The sequence below is a fragment of the Synchiropus splendidus genome, chromosome 10 (assembly GCF_027744825.2).
Source record: "Synchiropus splendidus isolate RoL2022-P1 chromosome 10, RoL_Sspl_1.0, whole genome shotgun sequence".
NCBI lineage: Eukaryota > Metazoa > Chordata > Actinopteri > Syngnathiformes > Callionymidae > Synchiropus > Synchiropus splendidus.
Genome location: NC_071343.1, coordinates 1558150 through 1581467, shown reverse-complemented (window position 1 = coordinate 1581467; position 23318 = coordinate 1558150). Strand labels below are relative to the sequence as shown.

Sequence of the window (23318 nt, the reverse complement as noted above, 5' to 3'; positions counted from 1 at the left end):
CACAGAAGTGAAATGCACTATGTGAGACCTGACAGAATTCTGGCAACCCACTCCACCATTCTCAAAAGGTCATGAAAATCTGGCAACACAATGACAGCACCGACTCCGCAGCTCACTGCCCGGTCAGCTGGAGACCGAACAGCAGCGGTTCAACAGAAGTTGAAAAGATTTTGACTTTTTGACCCATGTATCTTCCTCTTTATTTAATCATTTCTTTGTTGTCCACGGTGTCCAGTGTCAGTGCTAAGTGTGATCAAAGGTTGGATGCAGTGTTGAAGTTTTCAGTTCTTCTGAGCTTTGTGGAGAGCAAGAATCGGATTGTAGTTTGCAATGAGTGTGCAACCCAACTATCAAGTGCCTTGTGTTTACAGTAGCAGCCTGTTATACAACAGAAAGGTTTGTTATTTCCTTCTTCTTATTGTTATTTGAAAAGTAAAGTCTGAAATTTAAAAAAATGTCAGAAATATTCAATCATCTAAACAATAACGTTCCTGGTCAAACGTGTGTAAATATGTTCTCCACTATGGCGTATTTGAAAAACGTCGTAAAAAGCTTTGGATATTGTGTATTCTGTTTTATTCGGTACTATTCGGTATTGGGCCAAGCATTTTAAATATTTGTCGGCTTCGGCCTCAAATGTTCAATTCGGTGCAGCCCTAATTATAGTCTTTTGAGTCCCACCATTCTTGAAAGTCACACTCCTGGTGACAAAAGCATACGTGATCCTGTAAACAAATGTCATATTTCACTACATGACTTCCCATTCCCACTGACCAATGAGAAGAACAGTGCTGTGGATGCTTCAAGAGTTTTCATTCTTACTTCCACTAAAGCACAAACACATTGTTTGAAAGAGGATGTCAGAGCTCCAACAACAAACCAGAAATCATGAGTTCGTCTCAGACTTGTTAAGAATCCACATCTGAAAAGCAGACGTCCAGCGACCAGTGAGGTGTTTGTCGAAGTCAGGGACCAAGAGAACAGAGATGATGGTGAGTTTCTAAAATTCATCTGCAGACAATGAAACAAAGATACGGCCGCATTGTTCTGGTGAATTCAAGGCGCTCAATTCATGCCAAATGTGACTAACGACGTGTTTTCACTGCTTCACATAGTAAAGAAAAGGTCCAGTCTTGTGCATCACCAGCAAATACAATGAGACCTGTTTATATGTGTATGAATGATCCCCAGTAGGAATTTAGGGTGTCGCGTGGGAACTTTTCGATGTCTCAGAGTACATTACATGTGTCTCAAAGTCTGCAGAGATTCACATCCGCATTGTTTTTTCATCAACTGACTTCCAGGCCTGAGCGAGCCGCTGCACTCTGATGTGATATGGTTTCTTAGTATCCAGTATGAAAAGTAGATTGGCCTTGATGAGAGTGGAGAATAAAAAGAAGAGAAAAGACGTATTCTGAATTGGTTAGACTTTGACTTCACCAACACGTCACACGTTACACGTCACCAACACATTCTCACTTATAAAGTGGCAAATGTCACGTGGCCCGTTTCAAGTGGAATTTTGGGTCCCAGACTGACAGTAAAGTCCACTTGAGAGTAGCCATGTGTTGCATGTTGACGCATTACACTTTGAAGTCAAACCCGTGGGACAGATACTGTGTCTCATGGTGCCGGAGACAACAGGTCACCAGAGGCGTCAATTCCGACTAAGCTAAGGTATGGCAAGCAGAGCTACCCCCGTAGCTCCTAGTCACTAGAATGGTTAGAGCACATCCTCTTCATTCACAAGGCTGTCTCATCGGAAGGCTGGGATATACCACATTTCTAAGTACAGTAAAGTGCAAGTGCTGGGAAGGACAGTACTTAGAGACATCAATCCTGTTGCTCAGATTTTCATTTGTAGTTAATCTATATATATTTAAAAATAGAATAATCAATACAAATTGATAGAGTAAATCCATGCTTTCAATTTAAATGGCATTTACATTTTCCTTGGGAGCCAAGTCGAAGCAGCAGCGGCATATCGGAATACCCTATTGAGGTCGTTTGATTGCAGTAATGCAGTTAACTGTAATAGTGCAGAGGCCTGGCTCTCAGACTCGTCAAATAACAGGTTAAGATTAAACTACTTGGCAGACGTGCTCATTCCAAACACTTAACCGACTGTGTCTTCCCCTCTACAGGGTTCCTCAAACACTCTGCTGCTCTTCCTGTGGTTCTCAGCCTGGCCAGCCACAGCTAACTGGACCTCTCCACTCTTCCCATGTGACGTTGTCATTCACAACAACAACTCTGCCATCATATTCCTGTGCAATGCTCGCTCTCTTGAAGAAGTTCCATTTGGGATTACCAGTAACGCCACGGCACTGGTTTTATCAGACAATTTAATCAAGAAAGTCTCAGCAAAGGACCTGTCACATCTCCATAATCTCACCACCCTCAAACTGAACTGGGCCAACAGGGAAGGAAAGCTGGTCATCAGCGAGGATGCCTTCAAGAACCTGACACAACTGAAGAACTTGGCACTTGGAGGAAACCACCTGAAGGATATACCAACAAACCTTCCAGCAGGGCTAAGAACACTGGACTTGAACCGCAACAAAATAACATACTTGGATAGGAAGATGCTAGCTGGCTTGGCCAACATCACGCATTTGTATTTAAATAGGAACTGCTATTCCGACAACCCCTGTAGCAAGCGTGTCACCATTGAGGATGACAGTTTGCTCGTGATGACCCAACTCAACACTCTCGACATTTCCTTCAACAACTTGACCAAGGTTCCCAAAGGCCTTCCCAAGACTCTGGTTAACATGAAGCTGGGATCCAACCACATACAAGCGATCAAAGAGGATGACTTCCTGGGCCTGAGTCAACTCTCTGTGCTTTATCTCCAGGGAAACTGTCCCAGATGCAGCTCCGCTCCATATCCCTGTGTTCCCTGTCAAAACCAGTCGCTTCACATTCATCCAAATGCATTTCAAAATCTGACAAAGCTTAAGATGCTGCACCTTGGAGGAAACTCACTGAGGAGTGTGAAGCCCTCCTGGTTTGAAAATCTTCAACTTTTGAAAGTCCTCATCCTCTCTTTTAACCTGCTGCTACCTGCGATATCCTCGGAAGCCAAGTTCCTCACCTACCTGCCTAGATTAGAAAGACTTGATCTCTCGTTCAACTTTGAACCAGGAGCATTTCCACCTATCGTGAATCTTTCTGAAAACTTCTCACGCCTCAAGTCTCTTCAAGTTCTTCATCTGCCGGGTCTGGTTTTCCAGCAAATTGGGCCTGAAACTCTAAAACCTCTCTACCATCTCAAAAATCTGACCGTCCTGAACTTGGGCACAAACTTTTTGATAAGATACGAGTCCATGGTATTTTCACACTTCTCCCACGTGAAGGTGTTATACCTGGCAGAAAACCGTCTGTCTCCACTGAGCGAACAAAAACAATTGGTACGTATCGTAAACAACCGTACTTTACCATTCAGATATCCATATTACCCACAATTCAGCTTCATCGAATCACATAATTTAATCAAGCCAGAGTGCCTGAATGCCGGGAGAGTGCTGAGCCTGAGTTCAAACAACCTGTTTTTCATCACCCCACAGCAGTTTGAAGGCTACAATGACGTGGCATGTCTTAACCTCTCAGGAAACGGGTTCTCTGTGGCACCTAATGGAACAGAATTCTCCTCTTTACCAAACCTGACCTACCTTGATCTGTCCTTCAACAAGGTCGATCTGGCCTACGACAATTCCTTCATAGAACTGCAGAAGCTTGAGGTGCTGGACCTGAGTTACAACCCTCACTACTTTGAGGCCTACGGTGTGACACACAACTTGAACTTTCTTCAGAACCTGCCAGTTCTCAGGGTGCTGAACATGAGTCACAACTCCATTGCCACATTAACAACCAAGCAGATGAGCAGCCGTTCACTAGCAGAACTTCAGTTCGGAAACAACCACTTGGGACAAATTTGGCAGAACAGTGATCGATCATATGACATGATTTTTATGAATCTAACTAACTTGACCATTTTGGATATTTCTTTCAACGGCATCATGAACATTCCTGACAGTGTTTCAACATTTACCCAGAACCCTGACCAAGCTAAGTTTGAGCAACAACTTGCTCACAAAGTTTCAGTGGGAGAAACTCAAAGATTTTGAACAACTTCAGGTTCTGAACGTGAGCCACAATTCTCTGTCAGACGTGGTTGGCATCCACTCGCACTCGTTGACCTTTCTGGACTTGTCTCACAACAACATTTTCCACCTGGATGATGGGTTTTTAGTGGGAGCACCAAGTCTGAAGACCCTGAGCCTGATCAAGAACTGGCTGGCCACCATCAACCAGTCGTCTTTCAAGACCACACCCAAGATTGAAACCTTGATGATCCACCAAAACCCTCTTCAGTGCACGTGTGACTCACTAGACTTCATACTGTGGATTGAAAGTGGCAGCATAAAAATCCCAAAACTGACTTGGGATGTGAAATGTGGCTCACCAGCCAACCAAAAAGGAAAACTGCTGACTCACTTTGACATCAAGAACTGCATCAACGACAGTCTGGCGTTCTTGATGTACATTCTCTCCACTTCCTTCACCCTCCTGTTCATGTTCGTAGCCACAGTTTATCACTTGTTCTACTGGGATGCCTTCTACGCCCTGCACTACGTGAGGGCCAAGCTAAAGGGCTACAGGAAGTTGAATTCCAAACACAATGTGTATGACGTCTTTGTGACCTATGACACCACTGATGCAGATGTTTCTGAGTGGGTGATGACGAATCTGAGAGCACAGCTGGAGGACGACAGACACCATCTTCCTCTCTGTCTGGAGGAGAGAGACTGGCCTGCAGGAGTCCCCCTGGTGGACAACCTCATCCAGAGCATCCGATACAGCCGCAAGACCCTCTTCGTGTTGACTCAGGGCTACGTGAAGACCGGCGTCTTCAGGCTGGCCATGTATTTGGCCCATCAAAGACTGCTTGAGGAGAACGAGGACGTGATCGTGCTGCTGATGCTGGAGCCAGTACTGCAGTACTCTCACCTGCTGCGTCTGAGGGAGAGGCTCTGTGGGAAGAGCGTCGTCAGGTGGCCCAAAAACACAGCGGCAGAGCCATGGTTCTGGCAGAACCTTAGAAATATCATCCGCGTGGACAATGACGTCATGTACAACAAGACCTACTCACAGTACTTCAGTCGATGAAGAAATGGACTGAATGATCATCAACAGTTTGCTGTTAAGTCGCAGAAATTAATAAATCAATGGGTTTGCACACACAATTAAGTATTTCAAAATATTTTTGCATAACAAGTATGGATCATTTTAAGACGGCCATGCTGACGCACAAAATCAGGGAAATTTACACACTGCTCTGACCATGCCGACACACATAATCTAGCGGTAGAAATCGAGACGGTAAAGGTGTGTGTATCTGTCATGCACACTTCCACAACATTATCTCAGCATCACAACTTAGTCATCAGACAAGGCACCTCAGATATTTAAGGTTTGGGCACATGTGTCCTGACCTCTGAACAGTGTGGGATTTCAGATCCAAAGTTTGTGTGTGGATATAATCTGAACCTGACTTAACATTACAATGTTTTAAAACTTGCAATGTGCATGCAGCGATCTATTTCAAGGAGTTATTCATCTACAGTAATGTATTTCTGACGGTGGTCACTTGACCATCTATTGTGTGGTTGATCTTTCTGCTCTGCCTCTGTCAGCCCCCCAGCACCCTAAAAGCACAGACCTGGCTGATCCTGAACCCCCCCACCTGGCTGCTGAGCTCAGGCAGCACTGGCTTGCATTTCAGAATCAGAATCAGAATAGCCTTTATTGTCATTGTAGCACATAATACAACGAAATTGAGTGGCATCTCCACGAGTTATCAAAGAACCATTGCATCATTGCCTCACTGATATTAATTCAAATTAAACTGTCTGAATAAATGTTGATGAAACACCTGGGCCCAGCTTCTTATTTGACCTGCAGTCTGATAGGTCGATGAAAGGGGCGGCTCTGCAGTGAGAGTGTATGTACAGTAACTCCATCACTCTTCATTCTGCGTAGTTCTGTGTCCCTGATGATGCCAGCTATACAATATACACCAGTGGGGGGTTGCTTGTCCTCCTGTCCCAAAACAGACAGGATGTGTCTGCGATGGTGAGATCAGTGCATCTAGACTAAGCTCCGCATTTACAGATGCAATTTCCTACTCCATCTACAGTCCCAATCTTGTTACCATGTGCATCCATTCAGGCCAACTGCGTAAAACATGCTGTTGTGTTGTTGTCATCATTCAAGCCATTTTGTGTCCCACCGTCCTGAAGTCACAGGTGACAATAGCATGAAACAAATGTCAGATAACGCAGCTACATAGCTGTGTGTTTCACTTCCTATTCCTTCTGACCAATTAGAAGAAGAGTGCTACTGATTCTGTTAACCACTTCAAGAGTTTTCATACTAACTTCCACTAAAGCACAAACACATTGTTTGAAAGAGGATGTTAGAGCTCCAACAACAGACCAGAAATCATGAGTTCGTCTCAGACTTGTTAAGAATCCACATCTGAACAGCAGACGTCCAGCGACCGAAAGTCAGAGACCAAGAGAACAGACGCAATGGTGAGTTTCTAAGATTCATCTGCAGACAATGAAACAAAGATACGACCGCATCGCTCTGGTGAATTTGAGGCGCTCATAACAATATTTCATATCAATGGTGGCTCTGACACAGTTTAGTGGATCAAGTGCCAGATGTGACTGAAATCCTTTTCAGTACTAGCATAGTGTTTTCGCAGCTTCACACATTCAAGAAAAGGCCCAGTCTAGTACATCACCAGCAAATACTATTATACCTGTTTAACTTCTCAGTATGAAGGCACACCAGCAGGAATTTGGGGGGTCATGAGTCACAATATCACTTTCCACGATCTCAGTGATGTCTCAGAGTACATGTGCTTCAAAGTCTACAGCGTGTGTTTCAGAAACATGGACAGATCCACATTGTTTTTCATCAACTGGCTTCCTGGCCCCGAGCAATCCACTATACTCATGTAGTTTCTTGGATTCCAGTCTGAAAAATAGAATAGCCATGAACGGAGAAGTGAGAGGAGGGAAATGTCATGTGACTTCTGCATCCGAGAGTGACACCAAAGTCCACTTGACAGGAGTCACGAGCTACATGTTGATGCATTGGGCTTTCAAATGAAGCACGTTTCACCTGCCAGTTTCCTGGCGCCATGAGCAGCATGTCACATCAGAAAAGACACAGGTTGGGATTAGGGTTGAGCCAGGGGTTGGTGCCACTTACAGTTTTGCTCCTGAAATTAAATTTTCATGTCTCTTGATCTGTATCAGGAGACGGTGAGTTCTCAGTTCAGCTTTGCAATAGATGCCACTTGGTATATGCTGTACAGGATAGCACCTCCATCGCTCATTTCATTTGTGGCGCTGGACACACGCACACTTTCAGCTTGCATGGTGTTTGAATTTCTTAACTAGGATAAGCCTTTGAAGAGTCAGAGGGATTTGAAGTGCACACAAATTCCATATCAAATCAGGGGTTATGACAATCATTTTGACAGTCTTGGTCATTCTAAGAAAACTAAATCAACCTCCCCTCTACAGGGTTCCTCAAACATTCTGCGGCTCTTCCTGTGGTTCTCAGTCGGGCCAGCCACAGCGAACTGGACCTCTCCGCTCTTCCCATGTGACGTCAGGCTTTACAACAACTCGGACATCATAGTCCTGTGCAATGGACGCTTCCTTAAACAGGTTCCATTAGGGATCACTGGTAACGCGACAGAGCTCGATTTATCAGACAATTTTATTGTGGGAGTCTCGGAAAAGCAGCTGTCACACCTCCATAATCTCACCTCCCTCAACCTCAATTGGGCCCACAAGGAGGGAAAGCTGGTCATCAGCAAAGATGCCTTCAAGAACCTGACGGAACTGAGGAACTTGTCACTGAGAGGAAACCACCTGCAGGGTATACCGACAAACCTTCCCACCAGATTAACAACACTGGACTTAAACCACAATAAAATAACATACTTGGATAGCAAGATGCTAGCAGGCTTGGTCAACATCACGCATTTGTATTTAAACAGGAACTGCTATTCAGTCACTCCCTGTGGCAAGCGTGTCACCATTGAGGATGACAGTTTGCTCGTGATGACCCAACTCAACACACTCGACATTTCCTTCAACAACTTGACCAAGGTTCCCAAAGGCCTTCCCAAGACCCTGGTTGACGTAAAGTTGGGAGTCAACAGCATACAGGCGATCAATGAGAATGACTTTCTAGGCCTCGATAACCTCTCCGTACTTTTTCTCCAGGGAAACTGTCCCAGATGCAGCACGGCTTCCTTCCCCTGTGTTCCCTGTCAAAACCAGTCTCTATATATCCATCCAAATGCATTTCAAAATCTGACAAAGCTTAAGATGCTGCACCTTGGTGGAAACTCGCTGACGTGTGTGGAGCCCTCCTTATTCGAAAATCTTCATCAACTGAAGGTCCTTGTCCTATCCTTCAACCACCTGCATCAAGTGATATGCACAGAGGCCACATTTCTCACACACCTGCAGAATTTAGAAATACTTGATCTCTCCTTCAACTTTAAACCTTGGGAATTCCCACCAACGGTGAATCTTTCTGAAAACTTCTCACACCTCAAGTCTCTTCAAGTTCTTCATCTGCGAGGTCTCATCTTCCAGCAAATCAGGCTCTGGACTCTTAAGCCTCTCTACCATCTCAAAAATCTGACCGTCCTGAACTTGGGCACAAACTTCTTGATTAAATACGAGTCCAATGTATTTTCACACTTCTCCCACGTGAAGGTGTTATACCTGGCAGAAAACCATATCTCTCCATTGAGCCAAGAGAAACAACTAGACTCCAGTGATGCACACAGCCTTGGGTTAACGTTCACATATCCACCTGACTCACGACCATATAGCTTCATAGAAATTGATCACATTATCAAGCCAGAGTGCCTGAATGCCGGGAGAGTGCTGAGCCTGAGTTCAAACAACCTGTTTTTCATCGCTCCACAGCAGTTTGAAGGCTACAATGACGTGGCATGCCTCAACCTCTCAGGAAGTGGGGTCTCCATGGCACCAAAGGGAATAGAGTTCTCTGCCTTACCAAACCTGACCTACCTTGATCTGTCCTTCAACAAGGTCAGTCTGGCCTACAACAATTCCTTCAGAGAACTCCAGAAGCTTGAGGTGCTGGACCTGAGTTACAACCCTCACTACTTTGAGGCCTACGGTGTGACACACAGCTTGAATTTTCTTCAGAACCTGCCAGTTCTCAGGGTGCTGAACATTAGTCACAACTCCATTGCCACATTAACAACCAAGCAGATGAGCAGCCGTTCACTAGCAGAACTTCAGTTCGGAAACAACCACTTGGGACAAATTTGGAAGAAACATGATCAGTCATACGACATGATCTTTACAAATCTAACTAACTTGACCATTTTGGATATTTCTTTCAACAGCATCAAGAACATTCCTGACACAGTGTTTCAACATTTACCCAGAACCCTGACCAAGCTAAGTTTGAGCAACAACTTGCTGACAAAGTTTCAGTGGGAGAAACTCAAAGATTTTGAACAACTTCAGGTTCTGAACCTCGGCCACAATTCTCTGTCGGACGTGGTTGGCATCCACTCGCACTCGTTGACCTTTCTGGACTTGTCTCACAACAAAGTTTTCCACCTGGATGATGGGTTTTTAGTGGGAGCACCGTCTCTGCAGACCCTGAGCCTGATCAAGAACTGGCTGACCACCATCAACCAGTCGTCTTTCGAGACCACACCCAAGATTGAAACCTTGATGATCCACCAAAACCCTCTTCAGTGCACGTGCGACTCACTAGACTTCATACTGTGGATTGAAAGTGGCAGAATAAAAATCCCAAAACTGACTTGGGATGTGAAATGTGACTCACCAGCCAACCAAAAAGGAAAACTGCTGACTCACTTTCAGATCAACAACTGTGTCAACGACAGTCTGGCGTTCTTGATGTACATTCTCTCCACTTCCTTCACCCTCCTGTTCATGTTCGTAGCCACAGTTTATCACTTGTTCTACTGGGATGCCTTCTACGCCCTGCACTACGTGAGGGCCAAGCTAAAGGGCTACAGGAAGTTGAATTCCAAACACAACGTGTATGACGCCTTTGTGACCTATGACACCACTGATGCAGACGTTTCTGAGTGGGTGATGACGAATCTGAGAGCACAGCTGGAGGACGACAGACACCATCTTCCTCTCTGTCTGGAGGAGAGAGACTGGCCTGCAGGAGTCCCCCTGGTGGACAACCTCATCCAGAGCATCCGATACAGCCGCAAGACCCTCTTCGTGTTGACTCAGGGCTACGTGAAGACCGGCGTCTTCAGGCTGGCCATGTATTTGGCCCATCAAAGACTGCTTGAGGAGAACGAGGACGTGATCGTGCTGCTGATGCTGGAGCCAGTACTGCAGTACTCTCATCTGCTGCGTCTGAGGGAGAGGCTCTGTGGGAAGAGCGTCGTCAGGTGGCCCAAAAACACAGCGGCAGAGCCATGGTTCTGGCAGAACCTTAGAAATATCATCCGCGTGGACAATGACGTCATGTACAACAAGACCTACTCAAAGTTCTTCAACAGCCGATGAAGAAATCAAATACCTTCCTAACCAATAAACAAGTTCATCATGATATATTGTAGAGTTTGGTTACTATATCCTTCATTTGTGTTCACCTAAGCCCGTATTGCCTCACAACCAAGAAAGTGTTGGTCTAATAACCAAGTAATCTTTGTTCTGCCGCTTAACATTCTCTGGGCCGCTATTACATTTGAAATCCGCTTGATCGAACAAATCAGTTTGGACATGCAATAAATTTTTTCTCTTTTTTCCAAAATATGTGTGATGGTTTTGATTTGGCTATTTGTGATGCGTATTTTAGGGATAGGGTTGAACACATTTCGTGCTCAGAAGCATCCAGCTGCAGCATCACAGACCTGCAGTTACAGTGCCCGATGTGGGCGGAGCAACAAAGATTTATCTGGAAATTGTCAGCGTTCAACTCAAATAGCACAACTTAATAGGCAGCAAAACAAAAGTTAGGGGTGGGGTTAGTCTGCCCCAGTGACCTCTGCGTTTTTATTCGTCTTGCTTTCCAAGATTCTATTCTCGTCTTCATATCGACTCCATATGTTGCTTCCCCTCGGTGTTCAAAACTCCTCCACTAACACATCCAGTTCTGAAAATGTCCAGTTCTACGGTCGAGGGTTGGTGTACAGTGGGAAAATCAAAGGTAAGGACAAGCCGAGGCCCTCTGATCCCTCAGGTTGGTTCATGAGGGAACACAAAGATTCTGACATCACTGTGGAAGAACAACACACTCCAAAGACAACATTACCTCCACTGCATGCCCTAGGTCTACCCAGCCCAAGCTGCTTCAAGACACCCGAGCTTCTCTCGCTACGGCAAACCAGACAGGAATGTTCTCAACTACAGGTGAGAGTGGGTTCAAATGGTGGATTGTAAGGTTTTGGATCAGCACTGTTCTGAACCTGATTGAGACTCCCAAACTGAAGACATTTTAATAATACCAATAGTGATAATATGCTTCATTCATGAGCGCCTTTCTCTGCCTTTTACGTTCATCCTTCAGGGACCAAGAGTAAGCAGGCATGAAAAGTGATCAAATACAATATACTTTGGATAAAAGCAATTACATAAAACTGTACTGGAGGTTTATGGTGGTCACCATCTTAAAATGGATTCAGAGATGAAGCTTTTTTTTTCAGCTGATCCTCATCCTGAATGAAAACCCTCTACACCCAGAATCTAGTATTCTGATTAGATGAATCTGAATTGCTCCAACTCGTCTCAGATCTGTGAGTCATTGAGTCATTGAAACACTCACTTTGTCTGCATCTTATTGTGATGATTTGAATTCTGCCATCGGCTGCGAGAAAACATTGTATGTTACTTACTCATTTTGTCCACAAGGTGTCATCTTGCCACAACACAAACGCACATCCAATAAACCCAACGCAATCTGTTATTTTAAAATCATCTGCCGCGACACAGTTTAAGGAGCCTGATTGGTTTCGACGTCTGGTGCGGCTCTAATCGCGACTGATTGAACGCACCTGTGTAGATTTAAAACCAACACGTTTTGTTTTTATTTTGTTTTGTTTTTTCTCGCAAGCTTCACATTTTTAAATGACACGTCGCTTTCTAAACATGGCGTCTGAAATGTGTTTTTTCTAATGACTTGAGGGAACTCAGATGAGGAGAGCATTGCTGTGACGTCAGAGGCTTATTTGCATGCGGGCTCGTATATATGAAGCGCGCTCGGCGCAGCGAACGGCAGTCTGACCTCGACTCGCGGAGACTAAGGTGTTCTTACGTAACCGGAACCAGGTGCGTGCACAGATGGCTTTTGTTTGATTGTCTTGTGTCGGTGCTGCTGGGGCGCTCAATGCGTCGTTGCGTTCACGGAATGCGTGCCAAAGTCAGGCGCGTCTCGTTTAAGCTGACACCGCACTGAGTCCTTTTTGCGACTTGAAGCTGCGGGCATCTTGATGGAATTTCTGTGTTGGCGTTGTTTTTAGATTCTTCAAGCATGGCTGACAAACCAGACGTCTCAGAAGTTACTACCTTCGACAAGTCCAAGCTGAAGAAGACCGAGACGGATGAGAAGAACACACTACCAACCAAAGAAAGTGAGTCTAGAAATCTGCCTCGGTCCAAGGTCTCAAGATCACAGATCTCAACTTCTGCTTCCTGTCTTGCAGCCATCGAGCAGGAGAAGTCTTCTTGAGCCCAGCCCACCTTTGCTTGAACATTCCGGCTGGCTTCCACCAATCTGAACTCTAAATGTAACCTTTGTCAACTGAACCACTTTGATCTGGTAAATGTCGCTTGACATGTGTGAACTCACTCGCACCCTGTCGCCACCAATTTCTGAATCCCGGAATGTAAAAGCATTGTTAAATATGCAAAATTAAAAAAAATGTAAATCTTCTTTCATGGACTTGTCATTCTTTCCATTTTTTTTCCATGTTTTACATGAGCTGTTCTGTGGCAGTGCCCACCCCACCCCTCTTGCACTTCCTGCTCTGCAGCTAAATGAAGAGCAGAATAGGAAGTTAGAATTGAGCGGCAGCATCTGCAGCGCTCGGATGTTTCGTGTGATAGGTGGGGGGTGGGGTTATGTTTTGTAACCGCAGCTGTGGCGCAACAAGTTTTTGAGAGCAACATAGCTGTTCTGCAGAGCAAATCGGTTAAAGTTTTGCAAATGGCTGGAGTTTGCACTTAGCTGAACACTGTCTGCTCCACTGGGTAACGTTTCTATAACTGCCTCCACATTGAAATGACTGCAAAGACTTTTTTGTTTTGTTTAGGAAACTGCAGTTGAAATGTTGACTGATGGGAGGCCACACCCACTGCTGAGACTCTGCTCAGTCTGATAATTATTAGACTGGTCCAACCTGACAACTTTCCCCTCATGCACAAGTCGTGTCATGCAGGAGGTGAGTCGAGTGAGTAGAGCATGATGGTGCTCAGCTGGTCCCACCTTCATGGCGTTTGAAACGGTGGTACCATTTCCTCTGCTGCAACACGATTCCAAGGTCCAAAATGGTCACATGCTTTGACATTCAAGTCAATTTCACTGCAGCCATTTTTAAATCTGACTTTAAATCAGGGTTTTACAAACGTCCTAGGTAGGACAGGCTGTTCCCGATCCAGAGTGGAGATTTAGTGACCTGATGACACCTAAGCCCCTCCAAAGTAGCAACACACCCTCCTGCATACCTCTCTGACCTTACTTAAACAGTCTATCTGAAGCTCCGACGGCAGAGTTTTTAAAAGCCCACCGCGCCGATTATGGTGTCACATGACCGTATATTTGATCACTGTCATGCAAGTTTGAGTTTGAGGAAGTGCGATTGTGTATCAGACGGTTTGTGTTATCCACTGGGGCAGCAGGTTATATTAGGGGTCATTGTTCTCCCAGCGAGGCCCATGTTCACTCACTAACCACAAGGCTTCCTCCCTTGTACTGGCCCTGTTGCCATAGTAGTAGACAGACGGTTGCATATAGTTTCTGAAGTTGCGATTACAACTCTTTGTTTCTGGATAAGTCATGAAACTACACGAGGCGAATCGACGGTTCTCTGAAGATGCTGAAGCGGCCATCAGCTTCTGGTATGGTGTAACCAGCAGAGAAATGTCCCTTCAGGGAGTCAAACCCTGTTGAAGCACAGTTTTCATGTTGAGACACAACGTTGCATTCTGAAGGTGTGTCTCCAATCACAGAGCTGGAGCGCCGTTATTGTCTCAGCCTCGGGTTCCCTCTTTTGTATTGTGATGATGAGGAAATTTGAAAACACAACTGATTAATTCAACAGTTCTCGCTCGAACACAAACAGCATGTTTCAGATGCAGCATGACATCGAATACAGCCAACAATGAATGTTGCTGTGCGTTTTTCCATTTGACCCAGACCTGGGCAAATAGCTGGGTGCCTCGGATCTGCTCCGCTTCCTTTACTGGGCTCAGATTGGTTGGGTGGATTTTTCAACTACATTTCATGCTACAGACGTTGCAAGAAGCGTGTAAGATGCTACCCAGCCGTCCCAAATGGATCGCGCCTGCTCCTGTGTTGTTTTTTTTTGTTTGTCCCACATGATCACAGCTCTGCACTCACATACAAAGTAACTCAGTTGCTTTTGTCACATACCACATCAAGATACAAGACAAAACCCAGCTACATACAGTTGGGTAGAATGCAAGGACTCACTGGAAAGGTTTTCATCATACGGAGCACATCATGACTAAACCCATACACGCTGCGATGAACTGCGTAAGTCCCAGTGAATCCTCCGCAACGTGATCGCTTGCAGTGCTCCTGCGTGCTCGCAGCTTCACCACCACAACAGCACATCACCACCACAGTTGACTCGTCACCAGTGTCTTTAAACTAAAAGTACCTTCTTGTGGCCGACATCCAGACAGTGAAACATATCTGACAGTCTTCACATCACATCAAAGTCAGTTCTAAAAGCAGAGAAACTCGCACCCAAAGACAATTTTGATTCACAAGATAGCTACAGAATGCTTTTGGAATATGGGAGTAAAGAGATACAAATGAAGAGAACAAACATCAAACTCCCTTCTCTGTATTGGCGAATGATTCGCAAGACAAGCAACACACTGAACACAGGGACTGCAGAAGACTTAAAAGTGCAGTGTTCCACAGCATTATGAACAGTGCACCCAGACAATTCATCTTTGTCTCTATTCTCAAAGTCACGGTGGGAAAAAGGAGCGCTGCCATTGTGTCACAGGTAGACAAAAGCCGGGGGTGTGTGAGCCGACCGATCCGCTCGCTCACTACAATGGCAGCTGTGTTGAACCAGAAACCAGACAAGACTTGTAGCACATATATATATCTGATGATTAATAAATAAATCTGCCACGAAAGTGCGCTGGTAATTTAAGATGCAAACCTGTTGCACTGAGTTTTCTCTGAGCAAATTTTAGACAGCAAACACAGACACACTTGTCAGACCTGTTCCTGAAATGTACTGCTAATCACCTGTTCGAATAGCGAAAGACAAACCTTCTAGTTAGCTGTGTATGGCTGTGTTTTCACGGAACTCAAAGCGATGACGTGTACACTACACTTATACAAGACTGAACTGTCAGGTCTCATTCGTTGATCACCGAGAGATGTCATGAGCAAAAAACAGCCCACTACGTCTCATTTGTGTTACGTTCAGTCAGGCCTCAATGTGTCACGTCAAAGATTATACAGGCAGAGCGGGATGAATGGCTGAATAACAGACACATTAATGAACAGGACAAAAGGATGGATGGACACACACTGGCCGACCGACCGACTCTCCAATATGCCGACCTGAAGCTGAATTCTCAACAGTAGCAGAGCAGACTGGCAAAATGACAGTGAAAAAACACACAACCTCCTTTTGAATAAACACACAGCTCACTGATGAGAGATACTACATGAAACTCACCCAAAGGCACAGCTGTGTTTCCACAAGGTAAACACTGAGACACTTCTGCTCATAATATTGATGTTGAGATAGAAGATATTAAAAACAGATTTGATAAAACAAGATGATGTGGATGACTACTGCCCTGGGGAGTAGTTTAAGACTTCTGTGGAGCCGTGCTAGTGAAGCCCAGGAGCAGACTCGCAGCAGGGAATGTGACCATGCTTCAGCTGGTTTCATGAAAACATGCAGACTGAGTATTTTGATACAACTGCACTGGTTTCACCTCACTTAACCAGAACAAATTCTCTCTCAGATCTCCATGTTTTGACACGTTACATTTTTGGAGAGGAACACCTAGACAATCGGAATTTGGATTTTAGTCCTGACAGGAAAGTATAGCGGGCAACATGAAGCTCCACTTACCCACCCAAATGTTCCCCATATAAAAGCAGATGAAATGTCAATGAAATATGAAGGCTTCAACCGGATTTGCACCGTTGCAGTCTTGACACTCAGTGACACTGAACACGTTCAGGCCCTTCAGAGATTTATCTGGACTCATTCTTTATTGAATGTGTTGGGTACGAGCATCAAATGGGTTTTTTAATGAATCTCTATCATATCTGGACTGGCTTACCATGGCTGAAAAAGGAGGGACGACTACACGGAAATCAGAAACTAATTTGGTCCACAAGCCAAAGAGTGACGACGTGAATGGAGGAGCAGCACTGTGGTTTTCTTCCTGGTAATGGACCAGCCCTTCCCCCACACCCTGATCTTCACCAGCGGGAGTCTGGGTGACCAGAACACGACACAGATAATGTTGCTATCCCTCTAGTGCCCACATGAAGCAAGAGTCTGCGCTGCATATCCTATGAGAAGTTGGTTCAGAACGAGGAAGGTTTTCAGTTTAGTAGCCTCAGGGTGTAATAGCTGGCCCTTCTACTCGTGGAGGAGTTCAAGGATCTGGCACTCTGACTGAACAACAGATGTGAGGACAGAAGTAAGCTGGGTCATCCATCAAAGGCTCAGTGTGGAGCTTCGTACTGAGAGGATTGAGAAGCAATTTATGGTGTTGTCCCCAGGACGCCTCCATTGGAAACATCATGTCTCTTCATTGTCAACTAATAGTGCTAGAGGAGGTTTCTGGGAAGACGGAAGTTAATAGTTGCTTCGTGTTCTAAAAGGTTGATTCATCGGAAAGATTGCACAACATGACAACAAGGTTTTGGTCCGTACAAACGGCACTGTATACAAAAAAAGAAGCATTATTGATGCATCAAAACACCAGTCAGTGGCGACCAGGGTGCTCATGTGTGACAGACACAGGAAGTGAACTAGGGAAGAGATACACAAAAATGGATCAGTGAAAGAGGAAATGCGGCTTGGGAGGCAAGTGCTTGTGAGTGTGAGACACTTTGACAGCAGCAGCTAACTATATATGCATTTGTTACTGACGGAGAAAAAAAGTCACTGCTGAAGTTGCTGAACACTAGATCAACTTCATCGCTGAGGCAGCATATACTCCTCAGTGTTTCCAGCTCATTGCATTTGACTGTCACAGCTGATCACAACATCATCAACCACAGCAGGAGATTTTACATACACACACACGTAGTGTTTGCATAAGAACACTGTATCTGGTTTTATCTTTCCATCCATCTGTTTCTTTTGCAAACATAGTGAGCAACAATGTTTTATCACGTTGCTTTGTGTTTTACTATCCACACTTCAAAGGTAGTGCATCACTCAACCTCACTCATCCCACTACAGAGACTAATATTTTCAGCTTTTGTTCTGTTTTCAGTCTTTAGTTTGACGGAAAAATACTGACATGTAAAGAAATGCAAGCTGACCTGAGAGCCCCCTCAGTAGAGCATGTTACCAGAGAAAGGCAAAAGTGGTCCTCTTTAACTACGAATTCAGATAGACAATAGATGGATGGGCCACTATTTTGCTTTAATATTTCAAAACACACAACGTTATGTCGGGTAGACGGTACAGAAAGATCAATCCAAGGGGGTGTTGTACCCACTGTCAGGGAAGATAAATGCATGCGAGAATAGAAGGTAGGAGAGAAGAGGGAACCACTCCACACACACTGGTCAACACACGTTAACTCACATGATAAACCTATCATCCAGAACCTCATAGATTTGAGGTGACAGCCAGTGACTTCCGTGTCAGCTATTAACCCTAATTAAGAATTCTATCATGTGACAGCATGGTGGTGATGGGTTCATGCTGGGAGCTGCAGTGTTTATATAGAATTAGTTTGAGTAAATAGCTAGAAAAGGTGCTGCGAGCGAATGCATCACGTGCACGCAGGTTTGCCTACATATTCTGTGATGTCGCTCAAATGAAATGTCATGTGGCAGCAGTTACATAAATACACTTGTAAAAGGTTTGAGGAAGTTTGTGTCAGCGAGGTGTCAGGGCTGTGTGGCAGTGTTCTGTATTCTGCAAGAGCTGGTGCCTTGAAGAATCGGTCACCAACAGTTTCTGCCGCTCTGTCCAGCCTGATAAGGAGACGTGTGTGTGTGTGTGTGTGAGACACACAGAAGTGGAGCGAGTGAAGACGAAGCTGCTCCTAATTAGCTGTTATTCTCAGGCATGACTCCGAACGCACCAGAAATAGGGATTTCAGAAATTCCTTTCAGGAAGGTAAAGTCTTGTATGTTCTAATATTTTGAACCCAATCATTCAAACACGTGGCACCAACCTTCTGCAGATGCAGAGTTGGAGCTCTCTCACTTTTTTTTTTTTGTAACAAGTCCATGTTTCTACACGGAATCATGGGAAAAATCCCACTCATCATTTAGTCTATCCATCATTATATTTAATTTTTAATGACGTCTATAATCAGGTTATTGGACAAGACATTTAATTCTTCTATATACATTCCTAAATACAAAATAATGCTCTGGATCACTATCTGGATCACTATCTGGATCCAAGACTTTAAATGTGTCAGACACGCCAGTTGGTTTAGAGCAGACGTCTAAGGGTCAAAGGGTCGCAGTGGGTGCAGGTTTTTTGTTCCAACCAATAAGGGCACACCCTTACGCCAGCTAAGTGACTAAAGACTGGGATCAGGCGACTGCTCGTCTGGTGCAGCTTGTTCAGTAGGAACAAAAACCTGCAGTCACTGCTGCCCTTCGTGGAGCAGTTTGAGAAAACATGTTCATGGGGAGCTTTCAGCTGTGAGACATCAAATGTTGTGAGTGAGCACAATGACAACAAGATTCAGGGATTTCTTCTTTTTTGGTTGAATACATTGTTTGCTGCCTTTCATAAGGCCATGTGAAACGAGGCCGATGATGGTGCCCTCTGAGGGTTTGGTTGAGTATCTTGAGCCCATTAACAAAACTGGTTTCAGAATATTCCTCCAAAAAACTCTTATCCACACCGAGCTGGCCTGCAAACGGGAAGTAACATAATTCTGTCTTACTCTTAAGCAACTGTGAGGCAATGGTTGGGACAGCACCAATGCTGTTCTTCAGCCTAACTCGACATTCACACCAAATTCCTTTAAGTTTAGTTCAATGACTTGCATGTTAGATCAATGCAGAAGCATGACCAGCGATGCATGCGACACGTTTGGGGCGACGAGTCGCAGCTCCGGCGTGTCACTATTTTGCATTACGCACTACTCCAAGTCTCTTAAAGATTACAAACTTCCTCATGTTGTCGTCGTCATCATACATGTTTAAACTGTGAGGCTAATAAAGGATATCTACTCTACACCACATGAGCGGGCCTCAAACACGTGTCCACTCCGACTTCTGCTGCAGGAACTTGTTTGATAGTCGAAATAACAGTGGTGTGTGTTGCACAGTGGAATTATGCAACAGGATGTGGCAACGAGCTGCGCCTCCATTCTGAACAAGCAAAGGCAGCTGTTAACAGAAATGTGCTGGCAGACGGTGTTCATCAGCAGGTTTTTATTGATGATATTAGCCTTGGCTCTGAGTCAGGACAACAGGATCAGCCATCAGTGCGCAGAGTAGGAATATATGACGTGCACGAATCGTTGCACACCTAGGGATCACGACAGCATCTGTTTGTCGATCACAGCTTGATGAAATCTTGAGAACTCGCTCTGCTCGTAAGGCTGAAGTCGTGTCTCAACGAGATGGAAATTTTAGCGGCGAGTGCAGGCAGTAACATGTCCGTCCTTTGTAAAAACGCCGCTGTTTACATTGGTAACAGGCTGTGGTTGGTGAAAGATCAAGTCAGGACAAAACAGGTGAATGTTCTACAATCCAAAACTGCTCAACATTTTAAAAGACCGGAGGCAACAGACACAGACGGGCAGCCAGCATTAGGTATCGTCTTAGTTTTAGCACAAATGACATGACAAACACAGTCACTATTTTTAACAGGCTTTTCACAAACATGAAAACTGTGACAATCCAAACAGCTCAGCTCCGGCACTTCATTTGAAGGTGTTCATAGTTGCGTAATGGCAGTCAGCACAAACCAGTTGTGAAGCATAAATAACATTCTTAGCTGCAGTGTTGAACCTGTTGTGAAGGTTCAGGGGCAACAGTAGCTCTTTAGAGCATCAGGAACAATGCAACGTGAGAATCTGTGTCGGAGTGCTGGAATTATAACATCACAACTTCAAATAGGTTGGCTTTTTCAAGTTTGATGACAGCTATTTCACAAAAAAATAACAACTGACTGACACTTTAGCTTCAGGGTGGGTCCGGAAAAACCAAGCCATTAGAAACCAAAGCATAAAACAAATACCAATACAATCAACAGATCTAAAATTTCTACAACATAGTTTTTAAACATGTCAGAAAACTCTTCTACCTCTATGCCAATTAATGCTTTCACTCCCTTTTACTTGGTGAATATGTTCAACTCAAACTACTGAGCCCGCCGTCCTCTGTACATTTTGTGGTTGTCATTTTCTTTATCTTATTTTTATTTCATTACATACATTGTGCACCTGTGCTACTGCTAAAATGGTTTGATTTCTGGAAACAAAGAATGCATACGTAAGACTATTGTCTTCAATCTGTGATCATTTAATTCATGCTATTTTTACATGTGTATGATAAATCAACATCATATTCATCATATGATTCATCAGATTCACGCCACTTTCTCAGTCTTGTATTTGCATTTTCAGGTTGTTCAACAGGTTGTTTTGCTATTTTATTTTCTACATTCAAACTCATGAACCTGCTAAATATACTAGTGTTAGAAGCGATTGTCATCATACCAGTTGGCTTGACGGACGTGATAGTGACTGAGGAAATAACTTGAATTCCTATACATGAGTGAAACTTAATCCAGGTACTTTCTTTTCCTCAGGCATGATCACTGGGACAGAGTAGTGTTCACCTCTCATGACATCGCGGCAAGATAGGATCTAAATGTGAATCTATATTCTGTCATAAGACAGGAAGTGGAAGAGGGAAGTTCCCCTTTGACTCTTGACCACAAGAAAGGTCGCAACAAGAATCTGCATTCATTTTCGTCTGACTTTCAGCTGTTTGAATGTGTGTGAGTATCCTAGCGAGGTCTAATTTGGGGGAAAACACCTCCTTGTGGGGCCTTTATGTGTGTGTGGGCTGTTTTGCTGGACCCCATAAGGTTAAGCCTCAATTTGAGGAAGAGGGCTTCAAAATACCTGAGTCATTATAATTGGGTTTCAGTCCAGATTAAGGTTGCCCATGTGTTTTGAAAGCTTTATACCGATGAGAGGTCCTCACAAAGAGGTATAACAAATCCGAGTGTGCATATATACATCAATGAATTTCCTTAAAACATGACTATAAAGTGTCTCTCCAAAATAAATAATCATAACTATGTTGACATCACTTTTTGTTTTGCACAATTGAAGCTAAATTACATCTTTAAGATTTCCAATAAAATGAGTAAATATAGGAAAATGAATATCCAACATAAAATTAGCCATTTGTGGAAGAAAACTTCATTTTAAATTTGAATATACTCAAGTACGTTCATGCAGTATGTAGAATGTGAAATCATCAATAATGAAGTTTCACTTCATCAATGATGTAGTTTAACTTTCAAAAGCTGTAACCAAAATAATCCAATAGAGACACCATTTGCACCAAAAGTACATTTCCACTGTTAGTCTCACACTGACCTCAGACACACAACTTAATGGCCTCATGAGGCCCACAGGCCACGCTTCGCCTGGCTCAGGCCGAGACTGAAAACAAACACCTCACGCAAGATTATGTCAATATGTCTCAGGTGATCTTCAGCTGGTGACATCATCACATCTGTGTGACACTCTTGTGAGTGCACTGACATTAATAAGTGATAAACATTAGTCCCCCCCGCTCCACAACCTCCCTCCTGACAGCAGGACACGGCGCTGCATTAGTAATGAAGGGGGGTTGAGATTTCCAGATGAGGCCTACAGCCAAGTGTGCCACACCCAGCACCAGCTCTCTCACGGCGTCTCAACAAACCCACCTCCAGGGAGTCCGTTATTGCGTAACATTTCAGCTGGGCTCTGTTTACAGGTCACATACAATAAGTGCCATAAAGTGATCTCAACACAAGTGACAGCACCCTTGTCTTTCAACCAAGTAAACTCTTCTAGATTTACTTTCATAACCGGTTTGCGAGCTAATAAGCTGACTCCCGTGCTGTTCTGTGCATTCAAGAAGCAACACACTGAGTTTGTTACTCATCTCTGCTCCGGGCAGGATGTGGTCGAACATCAGCTTCAGAAGTACTTTCTATCCTTTTATAGTCAAAAGTCTCAGTGTCAGAGGTCATGAAGAGGCAGGGGTGGGGGGCCAAGTGTCGGGGCGAGGAAACACCAGCAACCAACATCAAAGTGTGATGGTGTGAATTTGAGTTAAAAATCCCAAACTCACCTAAAATGTGGTGTTCGCGTTTGTGTCGCGGAGAGCATGTCACCGGTGAATATACAGAAAGAGGGGCATCTAGTGGCGGATAGAGGTCAGAGCATGCGGCAGGAAGAAGCAATTCCAAAATGAACACAATTGATCACTTATCGAAAGCAACAGTAGGTGCATCCCGGGGACCACACGTTCTCTATAGCGAGCCAACAGCAGAGCTCAGCAACAATGATGTCAAACACCCATGCAGAGAGGCCCAGACTTCAGTCTGGAGAAAACCTCCTCCAACTCCTCAGGAGGAACACTGTCGGACTCAGGTCAACTGAGAGACATCGCCTCTCCTCTCCAGAACATCTCACTGGTCCAGGAGACATCTCAACAAGATAAACAGCTTCTCCCCATATAGACAAGCAGATGTTCAAGTCCAAGTCTCTTCTGGAAGACTAAGCTTCGAG

At 44.5% G+C, this 23318-nt stretch overlaps 3 protein-coding genes across 3 annotated transcripts; all 3 read left to right on the top strand.

Moving 5' to 3' along the window:
* The first annotated feature begins 986 nt into the window (after positions 1–986).
* LOC128765744 (toll-like receptor 8) lies at positions 987–5172 on the top strand. The gene is given in 3 exon segments (XM_053876771.1): positions 987–992; positions 2145–4048; positions 4050–5172. Coding segments are annotated over 3 exon segments (3033 nt in total).
* Positions 5173–7068: 1896 nt separating this feature from the next.
* LOC128765743 (toll-like receptor 8) lies at positions 7069–10640 on the top strand. The gene is made up of 2 exons (XM_053876770.1): positions 7069–7080; positions 7605–10640. The coding sequence occupies exons 1-2, from the start codon at positions 7069–7071 to the stop codon at positions 10638–10640; spliced, it is 3048 nt and encodes a 1015-aa protein (XP_053732745.1).
* A 1624-nt stretch (positions 10641–12264) lies between these two features.
* On the top strand, positions 12265–13005 carry tmsb4x (thymosin beta 4 X-linked). Its single transcript, XM_053877952.1, has 3 exons — positions 12265–12401; positions 12593–12703; positions 12776–13005. The coding sequence occupies exons 2-3, from the start codon at positions 12604–12606 to the stop codon at positions 12799–12801; spliced, it is 126 nt and encodes a 41-aa protein (XP_053733927.1). The 5' UTR covers positions 12265–12401; positions 12593–12603; the 3' UTR covers positions 12802–13005.
* The last annotated feature ends 10313 nt before the right edge of the window (positions 13006–23318 follow it).

Excerpts from the sequence above, each read along its gene's own strand:
- tmsb4x (XM_053877952.1), top strand. The coding sequence starts at position 12,604 with ATGGCTGACAAACCAGACGTCTCAGAAGTTACTACCTTCGACAAGTCC. Across the intron at positions 12,704-12,775 it reads CACACTACCAACCAAAGAAA|CCATCGAGCAGGAGAAGTCT; the intron begins GTGAGTCTAGAA and ends CCTGTCTTGCAG.